This window comes from Lates calcarifer, linkage group LG17, assembly GCF_001640805.2.
Source record: "Lates calcarifer isolate ASB-BC8 linkage group LG17, TLL_Latcal_v3, whole genome shotgun sequence".
Taxonomy (NCBI): domain Eukaryota; kingdom Metazoa; phylum Chordata; class Actinopteri; family Centropomidae; genus Lates; species Lates calcarifer.
The window spans coordinates 10875524-10893733 of record NC_066849.1 but is presented as its reverse complement, the minus strand read 5'-3'; the positions used below and the strand labels follow the sequence as shown (position 1 = coordinate 10893733).

The window sequence follows — 18210 nt, the reverse complement described above, 5'->3', positions numbered from 1 at the left end:
AATAAGACACCTTCCAAGCATTTTATTGTTAGTTCAACCTTTGTCTGTATCGAGAGAAGTTTCTGAGTCTTATCTTTATATATACCCGTCACAAATTATTGACAGTGTAGGATGAATTGTCCTTCCTAGTTCAAAAGTTCTTCTGGTGGCCCCAGGTAAGAGAGACACTTAAAGCAGCAGCTGGGCAGTTCATTTCCAAACAGGTGGATGATTTATGATCACGCAAAGCAGAGCAGGAGTCTAACACTTTGTGCTATAACTTTGCTCCAGGCTCAGCACATTCTCCCTCTGTAACCTGTCTGTAATCATTATGGGTGAAACTTTCCATCAGTGTCACTCATGAGATTTGAATATCTCACTTCCACAGGTAGTGAAAGTGGGAATTAAATATGTGTGTGTGTTACATAAACTGACACATGCCTGAGCTGAGCTATGGTTTATACAGTGTTGCCTATGCATGTACTCTATGTAAAACATGTAGTTGCTGTTGTTTTACAGACACGTACAAGCAGACCTTTATCTGTGGTGGGAATCAGATTCTGTCATTCATTGATTTGAAGCCTGAAGAAACCACAGAAAGATAACGCCACTGTGTAAATCCTGTCACTCTTTCATCCTTCAGTGTGACCAGTGAAGGACGAAAAACTGTTAAAAGGAATAAACAGTGGACCCAGATAGCTCAGGTGTGCTTTTAGCCTATTATTTTATAGTAAAGATTACAGATATGGAGATTTTACTACGATAATTAAGTATTTATCATATTATTTACGTTTTTGTAGTTGTTTGTGGCCTCCTTCTTAAAATACCAGACTAAACTCAAACTCTTAAAATATCATTTTCTTGGTAGCATATCAAAGTTACTTCTTACTTCTTCTTCTTCCTTCTTTTTTTTTTTTTCTTCTTTTTTTTTTGACTGGCGATGACTGGCATTTGATACAGTTGATTACGTCCATATTAGGCGACCAACTCGCAACAGAGTAGAAGTGACTCCACCTTTTTTCCAGCTCCATCAAAGAAAGGGTTGGCTCAGGAGGAAGATTTAAACGGAGAGGAAGAGGAAGCAGAGCTAACTTCTATAGACACGCGTTTGTTGGGCCATATTATCAGCCTGCTTTCGACAGTCTCCGCGGGTCCAAGACATCACAAGTGAGTAGCTTTCCGACATTGTTTTCACAAAATAAAACAGTTAGCTAAATGTTGACCTGCCGCGTTAATTTGCTACTTTGAGGTGCGTTTTTCTCTCGAGGGGGGGTAGTGGGGGGCGCGCGCGTCTGCGCAGCGTCAATGTCAATGTGTTATTCATTCGGGTTGCTCAAGTCGTGGTTTGTCTTTATAACTCAAATATCTTAGAACGTAGACCGTAAAAACAGGTTTTAAGTTTTAAATAAAGAGTAGGTTTTGTTTTTCATCCTTGACCTCGTGCCTGGTGTTGTGCCAAAAATGCTTATCCCTTGATAAGGTGTGATTGAAGAGTCAATTTGCATCCCAATCGGCTTATTATTCGGACTATTGATGGTCCTGTATGTGTCCGCTTCTCATCAATTGCACCTGTGCTGCGGACAAAGAGCTCATTGACAACCTGCGCACACTGGCTACTGTTGCTCTGTCCTTTTGAAGGCAGGTGGAAATGCTGCCTGTCATCTTTTCGTTGGTTGTAGCTGTCATACATCTTACATCTCAATGGAAGCGATAACAAGAACACACTGGTGTGTGTGCGTGCGTGCGTGCGTGCGTGTGCGTGTGTACGCTATGAACTTCAGCAAATGTAGCTTCACTCTAGTGGACATAAGTGAAACTTAACCTGCTGGTTAAACGTTATAACGGCGTCTAACGGTTTAACAAAAGTAAAAGCAAATTTTAAAGGCACAGTAGTCTCTTTTTTTTTTTAGATGTATAACTGTGATAGCATCTCTGCAGTTACTGGGCTAATAAATGTCAGAGGTGATGAAACAAACCACCACATAGTGTAGTTAAATCATGTTGGTTGCAGTTGTAACTCATCTTGACCTTGACCCGCCCCTGAGTTTAAGTCAGTCAAGTAATAAAACACGATAACAAAGTGATGATGTTTATCAAAACTCTTACGAAGAATTGATCTGGGTGCTTGCTGAGAAATGTTGTTTTAAACATGCAGAAAAAAAGAGAAAATACTGTCAAAGTGCCTTAGAGCACAAGGTCACAGCCTTAACAAAGCTGTATGATAAATTTAAGTGTGTGTGTGTGTGTGTGTGTGTATGTATATGTATCACCACGTCAATGTTTTGAGACAAATTCTCAAATCATACTTTCCAAGATGTTTTTCTTATCCACTTGACTAGTTGAAAGGGAGTTGTGTGTGTGTGTGTGAGAGAGAGAGAGAGACTCTTGGTACAAGAGTAAACATTACCCATAACACATCAAGATAATGTTCTTGATAAATACTGATAATGTTGACACCCACTGCTATTACTGAATACTACAGTATTAGCTGTGTCATACTGTGGTTTAATTTCATCACTCTGGGACAAAACCACATTCAACCACACCTCATGGGCAATGCACAATTGGGGAACAGATACTGTTGAGGCTAAAAGTGTGAAACTTTACCCCACAAGTAGCTGTAATTTGACATCTATCTGTGATTCAGATTAAATAGTACTGTGTCACACTTTAAATATTTGCACTGATCTGAATTGACGCATGCCATGATAAGAGAACACTTGGCTAATTGTCACAATGCAAAAAGTCTGATGGAGAGCTCTCTGACTTTGTTTTCAATAAGTAAAAATGCTAATATTTTACAGCAGACCTGAGATCCTCCTGTGTGAAAATGAAGCGTGTGGATTGGCCCTCATTGATTCTTGTTTTCCCAGATGATGGCCACTTAAGGCAGGATATGGATCATTAACCGTGTGTAGACATGTAAACATTAGCCGTAACTAACGACTGTGGGACGGAGACAAAGGGCTTGAAGGTCAGCCAGTCCAGGTGTACAAATGTAAACACTACAGCAGCACTGTGACTGTTAATGCTTCAAGGTTGTGTATTGTTATCACTTCATCAGCCTCTGCTGTCAACACCCTCTCTGAAGGCCTTGAAGCTCAGATGAGAGCAGAACTGATATTAAAAATAAAAGTTTCCGCTAGTAGAAAATGACATCACCTCTTTTTAAACATGACAAGACAATAGGCCTGAGCCGTGTGTGTGTGTTAGCAGCTATAGTAAAGGGCTTTGTTAGGTAGAGGAAAATGTTAGCCATTCACTTTTCCCTTACCACATATTTCCAACCAGTCTGGTATTTAAGTGTCAAAACACTGTTTGTTCTCAATGACTTCATTCATGATGATTGTCTCTGTCAAACTGTACGACTGTTGCTCTTTACCTTGGAGGTTATCGGTTGACTTGGGGGCCCATGTTTGCTTCATACGGTAAATAAATGATTTAAATCCTGCTTTAAGCTGCTTTAAGTGACATGTTTACATGCCAGATTACCTTCAAATGGCAGTGACAGGTCACTGTTAAAACAGTGTGAACTTTTGAGTCCAGCTCTCTTTGAACAGAGCACTCCTTTAGCTGTTGTTAGGAAACTGTTTGTTTTATTTATCCTTTTAATTTTTCTTCCTCTGGGTGGAGAAGCTAGCATACCTGACATTCAGCATTTCACTTGAGCAAACGTTGTGAATGTCAGTTAAAGGGGATGCTTCCATCTGATACAGTCTCATGTCATGTTTTTAGTTAGAAATACCCCGTCTAACTCTTGGCTTATGCAACTGAACTCAAACCCACCTAATGCTTCACTCAAACCCTTTTTGTTTCACTGGAGGGAGTGTGAAGTCTGAACCCACCTGAACCGATGCAGCAGTAGTTTCATGCACTACAGCACATGCTTCAGTGTGAAGTTACCCTGCTGAAGCTGCTTTTTAGTGGCTATAAGGGTTAGTTCAGTTTCAATCAATTATCTGTCTGTCTGATATTTAATCAGATTGGGAAGGAGAGAAGTGTGACTGGCATATGCTATTTACATCAAACAGCCTAGGCTGTTTAATGTATGCCAAATGTGTAGTTTTAGGTTGTCCATAAATATGCAGCATTTCAGTTAATACTTAATAGTTGCATTGTGGTTTAACTTGTTCTTGTCTAAACAAGGATGAGAAGTGAAGTCACCTTCTGCAGCCAAATGCGGGTGCGGACCTTGTTATGTCTTTTAAATATGTCATGATGACCTCAGAGATGACTGGTATATTCTGACCAGCCTGCCTGGAAAGATAGCTACATATTTTAGTGTGTTTTTAGTTCCATCATTGACTGGTTTGTTTTGTTTTTGTTTGTTTGTTTATCAAATTTCAGCCTTAAATTATTACTTTTCTTGTTTTGATAAAATTTTGATTTCATATCTGCTCACTGCACAGCCATTAAGAGATTTAACAGACAATGAGGTCAGTTCCTTCCCCTATTGTTTTTCAGTGGCATCAGCAGTTTTTGGAAAATTAGACCAAAGGTTAGATTGTAAAAAAGCACTGTTACTGCAAATTATAAAGACTCACCTGCTCATGAGACACTGGTAAAAAGCTATTGTTTACCTTCTCTCTCTGTCATAACAGTCATGTCAGAAAATGACTGGTATTCATATTTACTACAAAGTCATAGGTATAAACACACTTGTTTGAAACTATGAAGGTGAAGTTCTTGTCATAGTAGCATGTTAGGTATTCTTGACAGACATGGAGAGTGTCATTCCAGTCATGGTGGAAGTCTTGCATAATACCAAACTGTCTGCCAGGTCTGTTTTACACTTGCCCCATCTGTCAAGTCTGAAGTTGTTTTGTTGATGAGTTTTAGCTTGCTCTCCCATTAGACGCCTCTAACGACACACCCTTGAGAGCTATAGCAATAACAAGTATGCTGACATACACTGCCTCCAGATGTGCATCATTCCATCTTGGGGATAGCACAGTTAACACATTAAGTTCCCTGATTAAAATCTTACAGGTTCAATCTTACAATTCATTTGCAGTTTTATATTAAGTGTAATCTTGTCTCAATTCAGGTGCTAATGGTACTTGCCTACATATTAGCCTACTGACTGTATTTAGTTTGAAATGTGGGCCGTCTTTGAACCATAGTAGGACTATTGCAGTTATTATATAGTCACCTGATTATTTTGATTTTGATTATTTGAGTCGATTGAAATCATTTTGCATAATCGTTCATTCATCTGTACAAAAACAGCTGCATGAAACAAACCGTGGCGGAAATATGACATTTCTATGTCCATGTTATTTTCCACCATGAGGTTTGACTGGCGCTCTGTTAATGACGTCATTTCATGGTGCCTCCTTCCACTGCTATGGTTTAATGGCACGAGTGGAGAATTAGCACCACCGTTTGTCTCAAGGTGCTTAACTTCTAATATTCATCCCACCCAGATTAGCAGGATACTTCACAGAGAGCTCCTGTCGAACCTTGTCGATTTTTGCACAGCCTTGGGCACTACCCTTCAAAGTACCAGTGGTCATTTACAACCTGGATCTTTTTTTGTAGGTTTTGCCATCGTTTCATTTGGTTGCTGAGATCACAGAACACAGCTACATCTCTGAAAGGCAGTCAGAGGGGGCAAGAAACACAAGTGGCCAGATAATCCTACAGGTTTTGAACGAATCACCAGGTTAATCGGTTTTATTTGGAAGAGAAAACAAAGCTGAAAGGTAAAATTATAACCCAAACTGTACATTGTCAGCATTCATCACAGAAGTGTTTCTTGGTTCACCTTTGACCCACTGTGCTTCCGTGGTTGTGCATACACAGTTTCCCTCTGCAATGATGGACTGTTGCAGACATTATGGGTGCGTTCAAGTGAGGTTTTGCCTGTAAAATGGGTTGATAATCTGGCTAAACTGTTGGCTTATTACTTGTCTGAACAATCAAGTTTCTTCTAGTCTTGTCTGACTTTATTGAGGTGATGTGTCAACATTCTTAGATCTTGGCAATTACCTTGAGTATAATCTTGTAACTGATAGTAATGATGGCCATAGGGAAAAATGTGAAACAGTAAATACCCTCTAATGGTGTGTAATTCATTAAAAAAGTTTGTTCAGTCTAAATTACTTAATTTCTTTGCTGACACAGCTCCTGAGCAAAATCATTTGCAGCCTTATACCTAACCAGTTGCAATTTTCTTATAGCTCAGAATCTATGTTTGTTTTTTTCCAGGCCCCTATTTTACCTAAGTTTGTGGAAACAGACTGAAGATTGCCACCATGCAAATTCCCTTTCCCTAATGCTTCCTGTCCCTGCTGAGGTGCAGTCATTTCTGCATGATCTGCATTGGAGCATTGAGCTCCTTCATAAGGACGAGGCGCTCTATTGTGTGTGTAAAGTTCAGGAAATCTGAGTCGCTGGTGGGTGAGACCTGCAGAGGGGACAGAAAGGGAGGGAGGAGCGTGAAGAGAATGGAACCAGTGTTGAATGGTCGTTCTTGTCTGAATACTTGCAGGTAGGAGTGATACTGCTCCCCCCACCACTACAACCTTCACACACACACAAGCCCAAAAACAATGAAGGGAAGATGGTGTAAACATGTCAGTCCAGAATCAAGTTCAGCCACATTCTTTCACTTGAGGAGGGGTAACAGTTACTACGACTCAGGCATTTGGCCAGTAAAGTTTGTTTTCTTAAATGTGTTCTGAAATGGCTGCATTGTGCTCAACTTGTTTATCATTAAGTCACTGGCATTCATTTTTATCATATCATAGATCTGCAGTGCATGGCTGGAAACCATTGAGCACATTCAAATCTGTTAGGGTCATGTGCAGTCACTGCTGCAATATCATCTAAAAACAAATCAGATCTTTAGACAAAGGACATTCGTAAAAATAAACTCTTAATTTGATTATGCAACTTACAATACAGTGTCACTGGCCCATGCATTTTTCAAATGGGACAGAAGATAGATATGCAACAGAGATGCAGTGCAGAGTTCATTTGGTGACCTTTGACATAATTAGATGGGCGATGGGCACGTGTAAGATGTATGTAATAGAAGTATAGAATTCCTGCAAAAAAACGTCACCCCATATTGAACACACTGCTTGTTTTTTTGTTTTTTGTTTTTTTTGTTTGTTTTTTTAAGTCATAACAAATGTACATTTGAACAACAAATAATGAAATATACATAAACATCCTTAAAACATTAATTTTCCACAATTTCTTGTCACTTGTCTCATCCAAAATATCCACCAGTCTATAAGATTATATTGACCAGTGATAGTAAACCATTAAAACTTTGTTTTAAGCTTTACATATTTCAAGCAGGCAGATGTTTCTCAGACTCACCCTGCTGAAGGGACCCTACATGGTTCAGACCAGTATTTTTATGTCTCATGCGTAATGTGTTATAAGCCTCGGTAACCTTCCTCATTGCATAATAGTAGCTGAGGTTATGAAACTGGAGTCATTCTCGTATGGTGTGTCCTGTTATGGCAAGTATGTCATAGGGCTGATGATTCTGTAATTTTTTTTTTTTTTTTTTTTTTAACATGTTAAGATGACAAAGCGGCAGAACAAGTTTGGATGAGGTTGAGTTGTAAGCAGTGTGGAATGACACCAGCTTGTGTTTGAATGTAGCTCGGTTGTATCTCAGTTGTTATCTCAAGACCCAGTTGTGTCAGACATATTTGGACCGAGAAGACCTGGGCCCCAGGTGGCAGTGCTATCCCCTGGGGCCCGGAAGAACACAGTGACTAATGTCTTTGTTTTCTCTTGAGAGTTTGTCATCCCGCTGGCTTGATTGGAATGTGTGTTATTGTTTTTTCCATGTGAGACTAGTATTAATTTAGTTGATTGTTATCAGTTTCAACTTGGCTTTCATTCAGTTTTCAGACTGAAGTTGCTTCCATTCAGGACTTTCTGCTGGCCACATGAAGGAAACACAATAAATCTGTTTGTAAATATAACCTGACAAACATCTGCTGTCCACAGTGTTGATAGTTCTGAGCAAAACCACCAATAACACACCATCAGTCTTAACATGTCACATGCAATTTGGCATTAGCCTCTGAAGGCAACGCATAAACTATACAATCTGGCTTTTCTGAACAGGTCTCATCCTTGCTCATCCTTTGCACACTGCACTGGAAGTTTTTCACATGAGAGATTTGTACAGTGACAAGACCTTGGCAGCAAAGTCAGACTCCTCACACCTGTGTGTCACATGCTGATGGAAATTCTCTTGTGCTTGACTCTTGTGCTCATTGCTGTAATGCACGTGTCCCACACATGTTCCTGCATTTACACTTTCCAAGTCAAAGGATCCTCCTTTGGATTATACTCTTAATTTTCCAAGATGATCAGTAGTTCAGATCAGTTTTGTTTTTTTTTTTTGGTTTTTTTTTAAATATTGCTCTAATGTGTTTCAATATGAAGTTATAGATACATGATCAATCAGTACTTTGTGTTGTTAATTGATTTGTAGTCTAAAATGGGCAGAGGCATTTTGTCTGGCACTGTGCCCCGGAAACAGCAGGGTTTATCTACACTACCTGTCTGGTGTCTGGAATTTTACTGACATTGTTTCTGAAACACGTGTGATTGTTTTTAAATTTTCAAAAGGTTTGTGGCGTGTTCATACTGTACTCTACTGCTAAACCATGAACAAAAGTGAAATTGTATTCATCATATAACATAATGCAACTGTCATACTCCATCAAAATATACCAATACACATTGTGCTGTTGACAAAAAGTCAATTTTGAATTAAGTTGAATTTTTTTGATCAGGAGTTCCTTCCACTTCCTTCCTTTCCCACTTGCAGTCGTTCTGTCAATGTGTGTTTGATGCAAATTTGTAAAACATTTCAAATGTATTAATCATTTCACAAATGTGTCCAAATCTAACAAGTGGGACCAGTTAAGTTACTGTGTCTCGTTCATCCTTCACTGAATGAAAGATTTGTCGTTTCTGTCACTACAGCAATGTGTCTAGTTGTGCAGACATGTTGTGCGATAGTGTTGATCTTTACATTTTTGCATTTAAAATTAGTTTTGCATTTTTTGACGTCTTATTTTTGAATGAAATTCATTGGCGATTTTTTTTATGAATGAAAACAGTTTTATATTTAATTTTAAAATACACTCAATACCAAAGAGATTTAAACTGTAAAGTTGTACAAGAGTTCCTATGATTTATTTTGGTTTTGTGGCTCCTCTTTCAGCCACACATTGGCAGAGTCTGAATGAGGGCATTTTTGATGATTATCATATTTCAGAAGTCAACCATATCGGCAGTGAGGAGTTAAATAGGTACTTCTATAAACCACCATAACTAGCATTTCCTTCCGTGTTGTTTTTGTGGAAATGCTTATTTTGTAAAGGTGGAAAGGGGTGTTGGTGTTACAGGACAAGATGACTATCATATTTGAAATGGCTCTGTCAGCATTTGTAGCAGAAGAGCGATGATCTATTTTGTTGTCAGGTGTGTTTCGGTATTCGGAGGAGGGGCTACAATGCGCTGGAGTGCTGCCACCACTACCCCCCCACCTCAGAGCCAGAGTGACAGGTAAAACCAGCCCAGTCAGTCAGATACAGTGCAACACTGAAGAGAGGGCATTTACAATGACGAGATCACCTGTGCAAGAGTTTCATATTGTACAGTGAGGGCTCTTGTTGTTTGAACTTTACTTATTAATTTAATTTGCAAGGCTGTTTTGCTCTTCTCTTGATCTGCACGAGTGAGTGCTGCCTTGCAGACTGCAAACAAATGTATAACTTGATCTTGGAAACTGTCAGTGTTGAAGCCGCTGTGTGCAGTTTTGGTCAGGACTCATTAATAGCTACTCAGACTCACAAATCTGAAGAGACAATGAATGAAACTACAGCTTTTCCTTGTGCTTTCCTCCCAGTAGTGGTCACTGCTGCCAAGTGACCCATAAGCAGAAACTGTAATTAGTATTATTGTTGTTGTTAGTAATGATTGTGAATGTTTTGTTCCTCTTCTGATCGGCTGGGTGTGACAGTGAGATCAGAGTAAGTGATTTCCTATCAGAGAGAGCGAAACCTCCTTACACAACACACTCGGAAGAATTTTAAACATTATCGTGTGAGTCATCTCTTCCCTCTGCAGCAATAGTTTTTGTCTGCCATTAGCCTTTCAATCCAACCCTGAGTAAACATCAAGGTTTTATGATGCTTCTTAGCTGTGGAGTTTGAATGTGCTTGATTTTTCTCTGTCACGTAGTCAGTATAGTAAGCCTGCACATTTTGTCTTTTGAAGTTGATGAAGCAAGCATATGGTGGATCTGTGCCAGATATTATGCATAATTATAACTGTAAATGGTATGCTATCTTACGTAGTCGACACGTGGCCTATAGATTTATAATAATGATAGTAAGAGCTTGAGATTTTCCTGTGAAACCAGAGGGGAATTTTCCACACTGAGATTATGCAGGTTGAGAGAAATGAAATTCTACTACTTGTTTCAGGCATTTTAGTCATGACATTCATTGTCCCACAACACAGAAAAATAAATGGAAGCTAGTTTTGCGTTGTGGGTGTTGGCCGGGTAGGGAGCCAGTAAAGGCGTAACAATGGCCTCCTTCATGATAACAGAGTCGCCACTGATTTCTTGCCCGCTGCCTGTGAATAATATTATCAGCCCACCCCCTGAGAGAAACTTACAGGGTGACTCCAGAGTCGTGTGTGTGTGTGTGTGTGTGCGTATGTTTCAGGAGGGTGTAACCAGGAGAGTAAAAGAAGGGGGAGGGGGGAGGGGACTCGCATGTGTTGAAAGTCAGGGCGGGGGTCCCAAAAGTAGCCATATGCATTTTTATTTGAGGGTGTTTTTTGTGGTGTAAGCTTAAATAGGGGCCATCTCAGTCTCACCCCAGTTGTACTTGCTCTCAGACGCTCACTTACACACAGTGCACGCTCTTTCCCTCTCTCTCTCTCTCTCTCTCTCTGGCTCTGCCTCTTTCCCTCCCTCTTCCTTCTGTGAGCTAGTTATTCATCCACTGTGTGAGTCAGGGAGGGTGGGGATCTGGAAGACTGCTGTACCAGTCACACTTTGTCAGTTTACTTTCTCATTCCCTTATCCCATCTCTCTCTCTCTCCCTCTCTCTCTCTTTTGCTCGTGCTCTCGCTGTCTTTCTCTCCCCGCTCAGCTGTTTTCTTTTTGCTGCTGCTGCCACCCCTGCCTGCCTGCCTGCCTGCCTGCCCGCCCGCCCTTATATTTTTTTACGAAGAGGCTTTGCCGTGCTGTGAAAAAGGAGTCCCATTCGCTTTTGATGATTTAAGTGGAAAATTCTTGTCTCAGCAAGGTAAGTTGCTCAGTGTTACGTAGAAGGTGAACTAACTTGTGTGTGGAGTTTGCCCACATGTTGAGCAGCTCAGGGTGTTTTTTATTTTATTTTTTCTTTGCCCTCAGTCTTCCTCAGAGCAAGTCTCTGTTCTTTTGGTGTTTGAGGATCTGAGGCTGCTCTGTTTAAAATGTCTCTTATATAACAGACACTTTACTGTGTGTTTGATCAGTGGGTTCCTGAATACTACTCTCTGATTTTTTTTTTTTTTCATTTCTTCATCTCTGCTCCAGTTTGTTCATCATTAACTCCCACCTCGTGAGCGTGAGCTCCCTTTTTCCATCCCTATGATTCATTGACATGGCTCTCATAGGAAATGTTTCCCCTCCCTTTCCACTGTACTATGTCTCCTTGGTAGATGTAAACTAGCCACCTTGTTGTCAAGGTTGCCTAATATTGAATTAGTGTTTATGGTGGGATGTATAGAGGGAATAACTTTTTTTTAAAAAAACAACTTTATTTTAGTTTGGTCATAAGAAGAGAGTGGTATAACCTGGGGCTGTAAATTATGTAGACTGGTGCTTCAGTGGTCGTGTGTCTTCAGCTAAATTGCATCACTCTGTCATGGGATTAATACAGGAGACACTTTTTTGGACCCCTCTCACAGCTGTGAGGAAGTTCCTGTCCTCCTGTGGAATTACTACCAGTATTGCTGATATAGCTGTTACAGCAGTTACCACTGAACAATGTCACAGTGTCATTATGTTTGAGTTTACTGATAACCAGATCTAATAAATGGTAAAGAAATATTAGAGCGTTGGGGTGCAGTAAGTGCTGTGAAAAGGTTTCGCGGTTTCACTGAGCTGGAATGGAAGGGGCTTCATTTTCGTTTTTTTTTTTTTTTGTTTGTTTGTTTGTTTGTTTGTTTTTTTCTTGGAATTTCTATCTTCATCTGGGTCTTCAGATACAGAAATATTGTTTCCTTTTTCTTGTCCGTGTTGTCATGATCATAAGACTATCCCCCTGACTTGCACATTCAGTTTTGTTATTGTTCGATATTCTTAGAAAAATTCACTCTAAAGTGAGTCACATGAAAACTAGGACATTAAGATGACTTGTATTCAAAATTTATAAAATAATCCTACAAATTTTATTGCAAAATTTCTGAATTCACACCTAGTGCACTGTTACAGTGCCTGCAAAATAATTAGAGGTGAAATGAAATCTGTTTTTGTTTTTTTACAAACTGACACTAAAACTACTGAAATTCAATGCAGCACCACAGCTGAGGGAGAATTTTGGTTGTAATAACTCCTTAAAATTTCTACTGAAAACAAATTCTATAACTCTTTACGCTAAGCCATGTGGTGTGAATAAACGGGCACAATACAATTCAAGGTCACTGTTATAGTAACCTAGAGACATGACCACTAACATGACCAGAGTATGATCTGACCAATTTAACTGTTCAGCATTTTTCCTCAGAACAAGACAGACTCTGCACTACAGACATGATGGTACTCTTGTTGAAATGTGAGGTGCCTGACCAAATGCCTCATCATCGATTCAAAAACAACCACAGCTTTTTGTGTAAGAGTTTCTGAAATGTCATGTATCTAATCTGTTATACAGCACCATAATTTACTGCAATAACACTGAGAAACTGCAGGTAGACAAAACTCAGCGGAAGGAAGTTAAGTCAGTACTGTCAAGTGCGGCCATCAGAAATCGGTCTGGAATGTTTGACTCAGTCACCTGGAAGCTTAACACGATCAACCAGAAAGATACAATGGTGTTGACATAACCCCGTGTTTAACAATTGAAAAAGCCTGAGTTGAACAAATCACAGGGGGTATCTTCAAAAGGAAGAAGAATGTCCAGTTTGTGAGAGACAGTCTGTTCTCGCTGTACGCCTCTGCTGTTCAGAATCCAACACAATGAATGCACAAAACATTACTGGCACTTTTTCAATGAAATCAATATTTTTTTAGATAAAAAGTTTTTTTTTTTTTTTTTTTAATCATTTTTGATGCTTTTTCCTCCTTTCTAATCACAAAGTAGATTTGAACCAAATGGTTTGGATTGCGCAAAAAGGGCAGCAACTCCATGTAAGTGTGTCATTTTATATTTTCTGCAGCTTTTAATGATGTAAGATAAGTATTCAATGAGTCAGTTGCAGGCTGAAATACCCTTGAAAATGAGTATCCCATATCTGATTTCCTACATTTCCTTGCAAATTACATTTCCTCTGTGACATCCTGTGATAACAGCAGTTTCAAAATTGATACCAAAAGCAGGTTGACATCCTCAAACTTAGAACCAGCTGTTTGTCTGCAAAATGCATAACTGTTGCACAAATTTCTAAGTATTGTTTTGCGTTCTTGCCATTTTTCTAAGCGGCACCTGCGTGAGCTCAACTCCCTGCCTTTAATTCCACAACGTGAAATTATTTGCTTTTAATTATATTGTCTTAGGGAGGGCTGTACTTTAGTCCTTAGGCAGTGAAAACTAGGATTGTACATCAAACAATAGCTCCCTCTGGGTCCAGCATGTTGATTGAAGACCGCACCCTGTGTGTCCTCTACTTTGTGACTGCACTTTGCAGTTTACACTTGATATGTGAAGCCTTTGTCAACAGAAAAAAAACAAAGGTCTGAAAACCATAGCAACATTCCTGTGTGTGAGGCTGCATGTCATGGCACTTTCCATTAGTGAAATACTTCTCACTGTATTTGTAGTTGAACTGATAGATTCAGTTTGCAGTGGCAGTCTTCCAGTAAATGCAGTTGCCACAAAACAAGAAGGACTCACTTGTTGTTAGTTTAAGGAACTTGGATATCTGAACTTAAAACATGAGGCAACTGCTGCCTCTTAACACAGTGATCAGACACTTTCCCCTTTTTGCTCCCTGTTGGGTTCATTTGAGGAGAGCAGTCTGGATATTGCGTCTTAACTTGTGGGTTGACTCCTGTGCACAAAACTGCTTGTAGAGTGCCGCCTTACTGTGGGATGAGGGAAGTCCTCCCAGCTCCCTGAAGCACCTCCTCTCTGATATCAGGCCATGTCTGATGAGTGACTGGAGCCGGGGCAAAGCATCCTGGGATTTTTAGGTGGGAGTGTTTTGTTTGGTGAGGGATGAACTTCTCTGTCCCAGTAATTGCATTTCAGCCTTGCGGAATCAGGAAATGTCACAAAATGCTCCTCCTTGAAGGCATTTATTGGTCACGGGTGATCACCAGCAAGACACAGGCAATGAATGAAAGACATGTGACCAATGTTATGTAATTCACTCTTGAAGGGTAACACTATTATATTTTGCAATGTCTCTGGAAATTTTACTGTGTAGAAAAATGAAAAGTGTTTACTGTCTGTCAAACAATCTCATAATAGCCACAGAAAATGAATGCACACAGAAGGGGAAGGAGACTGGTACATTTCCAGTTCCCAGACACATCTTTAAAAAGCCTACATCTGGATCAGGATCTGCCCAGTGGATCTTTACTCTTTGAAATACAAGAAAATTGTTTTCTTGAACTGAATGACATATCATTCTCTGTCCCTGGGACTGGTGGAAGGATTGCTGCTGTGCTTGGCTTTGACAAATGACAATGAGCTTTTTTTTGCAGGTAATTGGGTCATAATATAAGACGGTAAACATGCTTCAAGAGATTCAGGAGTTTGGCTCACACGCCATGGATATCTATGACTACCTCTTGGCAGGAGTTGGTAGGTGACTGATTTAACAAAACACTAAATACCTTGGTGTTGTTTCCCTTGTTTGTTTTTAATATTATTTTTTCATTTTTTTGGTCTCGCTAGATCCGCGGCTGAAGGACTACCCATTGATGCAGAGTCCTGTTCCCATGACCGCGATATTGCTGTGCTACCTGTTCTTTGTACTGTACCTAGGACCTCGCATAATGGCCAATCGCAAGCCCTTCCAGCTAAAGGAAGCCATGATAGTCTACAACTTCCTGCTAGTGGCGCTGTCGATATTCATTGTCTATGAAGTAAGACACTGGTGTTTAATGTCTCCAACACTTTTCTGAAATGTTCAAAAAGTGCAGAAATGTTCACATAGTGATGTTTTCTGAATGGACACAGATAAATTAGTATAGTTTCTTACTTTAGTTTCTATTTGTAGGATCTGTTTTGAGATTTGCTTATTAGCTAATTACTGCTAACTTCAATACAGTGTTTTATCCCCAAGTAAATAGTTTTCTTGTCATTCAGTTCTTGATGTCTGGTTGGGCCACAACATATACCTGGCGATGCGATGCAATTGATACCTCTGACAGTCCTCAAGCACTACGAGTAAGTACTCCACAACTCCTCAGTCGTACATAATATAATTCTTAACTGATATCAGCTGAAATCATTATTCACTACCTGTGTACTTGTTCGCATAAGACGAATTCCTGGAAACTAGAGTCTGTATTTCCCTCACTAGATGGTTCGGGTGGCCTGGTTGTTCTGGTTCTCCAAGATTATTGAGCTCATCGACACTGTAAGTCCAGCTGAACAAACTTGGCGCTTTCAGTGTGCAATTTCTGTCCTCTATGTTCAGTTTCGGTCAGTAGAGATTGGCTGTAACTAATCAATATCCTCTTTCGGTCAGATCTTCTTTGTGTTGAGGAAAAAGCACAGCCAGATCACCTTCCTACACATCTTTCACCACTCCTTCATGCCCTGGACCTGGTGGTGGGGAGTCGGCTATGCCCCTGGTAAGTACACATTAACTAAAACTTGACAAGTCAAAGAGTTTGAAAATGATTAATTGAGGGGCAAAAGCAGTCAGGGCGCATAGCATAGTTATTTTATCCTGCACACCAGTCGAAGACCTGTAGCCACAATGTCTTGTTGAGCCCTTCAAGAAACCTTGTGCAGCCTGCCTAAGGTGTCTTGTGTTTTGTGATTATTACTCCAGGTGGAATGGGATCTTTCCATGCCATGGTGAATTCATCTGTCCACGTTGTCATGTATTTCTACTATGGCCTTGCTGCTGCTGGACCAAGCTTCCAGAAGTTTTTGTGGTGGAAGAAATACATGACTGCCATTCAGCTCGTACGTATACCCTCGAGATGTTCATGTCCGTGTTTTGGCTCCCAAGGCACCAAGGTAAATTCCACCGCATGTATTTATAGTAAGTGTTTGACTGACTCCTGACTTCTTCCCACCAGATCCAGTTTGTCCTGGTTTCTCTCCACGCTACCCAGTATTACTTCATGGACAGCTGCGACTACCAGTTCCCCATGATCATCCACCTCATCTGGATGTACGGAACCTTCTTCTTCGTCCTTTTCTCCAATTTCTGGATCCAGGCTTACGTGAAGGGTAAGAGGTTGCCCAAACAGGACATTAAGCAGTGTCAGAACGGCACAGCTGTGTACACCAACGGCAAATACCACGAGAACGGCAAACACCACGAGAACGGCACCAGCAACGGCATCACCCATGGAGTCACCAACGGCACCAGCAACGGCTCTGCTCACCACGAGAATGGCAGCGCTCACATGGGCAAGATGAAGAAGGCCTAGGATCTCTGGAAGGAAACACCCAAGAAGTATGACCCCGCGAACCTGTTAAAACTACTACAGATTCCAAAGATAATTTTGGCTGTGTTTCTTTTCCTGTTTTTAGTTTTATATGCAAAACATGGGGAAATGACGTGGTCAATGATTTCCACAGTTGGGGTCCTACATTTGGTTGGTTGGTTGGCTTGTTTCTTTGAATTGGGGATCCATCTATGGAACACAATGTATGAGGAGAAGATGTTTTTACCTAAATGTTATCTTCACTGATGTTGCAAACAACCTCTTAGTTCAGTGTCACACTGGTGGCCTTTCACTCCACTTTCCCTCACTACTTATCTGACACCCTGTGTCATCTTGACCCCCCCACACCCCCTGTGGACAGATGACTGTACAGTTTCTATCAAACTTGAAAATACTTTTTGTAAATAGTTTTACAATAAACAAACAAAAAATAACTAATTGTATTGGTATGCTTTAGACTTTCTAAATTTTGTTACATTGTGTATTTAAAATTAAAATGCCAATAAATTCCATTTTAAATTGTCTTTACACTTTGTGTGTATTTTCACTTACTTGCAGAATAAGTGCTTACTATGTGTGTAACTTGCTGAAAACATTTCCCGTCAGTTGTCAGGTCCTTGGGAAGACTGTGACATTGTGCTGTGTTGCAACAAAGAATGAAAAGTATTTGCATTGCTTGCTTGTGCCTCTTGTCTTGGCTATCCCAAGTATGTGGAGCTAGTAGGAGGTAAACAAGAGACCCATTCTGCTTTGTTTGAAAAGATTCATCGTAAGAGGCGCGGGAGAAAGCATCCTGCAGACCAGATCTGTACCCACCCAACTGAACAGCTGGTTCATCAGTGACAGAAATTGGGTCATATTTAAATATTACTGTTAAAATTTAGTATGTTAATGGATGTAAATAAAATACTGATCCAGAATGACAACTGTTTTGGTCAAATTACAGATGGCAACAGCTTTTCCTTTACACTAACCCACAGCTATAATTAACCCTCCTTAAAATTACTCTATGAAACTGATATTGTGATTTATTCATATTCTTTACTTAAGTAAAATTATTACCACAATTTAAAAAAAACCTCTTACAAGAACTCCCCAGATCAAAATCTTAACGCACATTAGTATTATCAATAAAATGCACTCACAGTATCAAAAGTAAAACCATCCATCATGCAGCAGAGCACCCGCCGTTAGTGTTGTATGTAGCTGTTTGAGGTGGAGCTAAACCCTATCCTGTTGCTAGGGTAACTGCAAGGGACTTTGAGATAAATAATGAGATCACTTGTAGGTTAATACATAACATATTAACTTGTGACGAGGGCGGTTTTAAAAAGGTAAGGAGCCACTACTGTATAGCATTGCATCACGTTTTATAAAACACATAATTT

The 18210-nt window shown here is 40.0% G+C and overlaps 1 protein-coding gene across 4 annotated transcripts; it reads left to right on the top strand.

Annotated features, from left to right (window-relative positions):
* The first annotated feature begins 993 nt into the window (after positions 1–993).
* Positions 994–17350, top strand: elovl1b (ELOVL fatty acid elongase 1b). 4 transcript variants are annotated; one of them, XM_018667442.2, is made up of 9 exons: positions 1004–1146; positions 5521–5644; positions 14894–14993; positions 15087–15277; positions 15501–15581; positions 15718–15774; positions 15886–15991; positions 16195–16331; positions 16448–17350. In XM_018667442.2, exons 3-9 carry the CDS (start codon positions 14924–14926, stop codon positions 16802–16804), a joined length of 999 nt encoding a protein of 332 aa, XP_018522958.1. In that variant the 5' UTR covers positions 1004–1146; positions 5521–5644; positions 14894–14923; the 3' UTR covers positions 16805–17350. The 4 variants fall into 4 exon arrangements, with proteins under 4 accessions (XP_018522960.1, XP_018522958.1, XP_050932903.1 ...); XM_051076946.1 differs by lacking the exon at positions 5521–5644 and adding an exon at positions 11133–11288 and having other exon boundaries at positions 1015–1146; XM_051076947.1 differs by lacking the exon at positions 5521–5644 and adding an exon at positions 6190–6472 and having other exon boundaries at positions 1018–1146.
* The last annotated feature ends 860 nt before the right edge of the window (positions 17351–18210 follow it).

Excerpts from the sequence above, each read along its gene's own strand:
- elovl1b (XM_018667444.2), top strand. The coding sequence starts at position 14,924 with ATGCTTCAAGAGATTCAGGAGTTTGGCTCACACGCCATGGATATCTAT. Across the intron at positions 14,994-15,086 it reads CTACCTCTTGGCAGGAGTTG|ATCCGCGGCTGAAGGACTAC; the intron begins GTAGGTGACTGA and ends TGGTCTCGCTAG. Across the intron at positions 15,992-16,194 it reads GGGAGTCGGCTATGCCCCTG|GTGGAATGGGATCTTTCCAT; the intron begins GTAAGTACACAT and ends TTATTACTCCAG.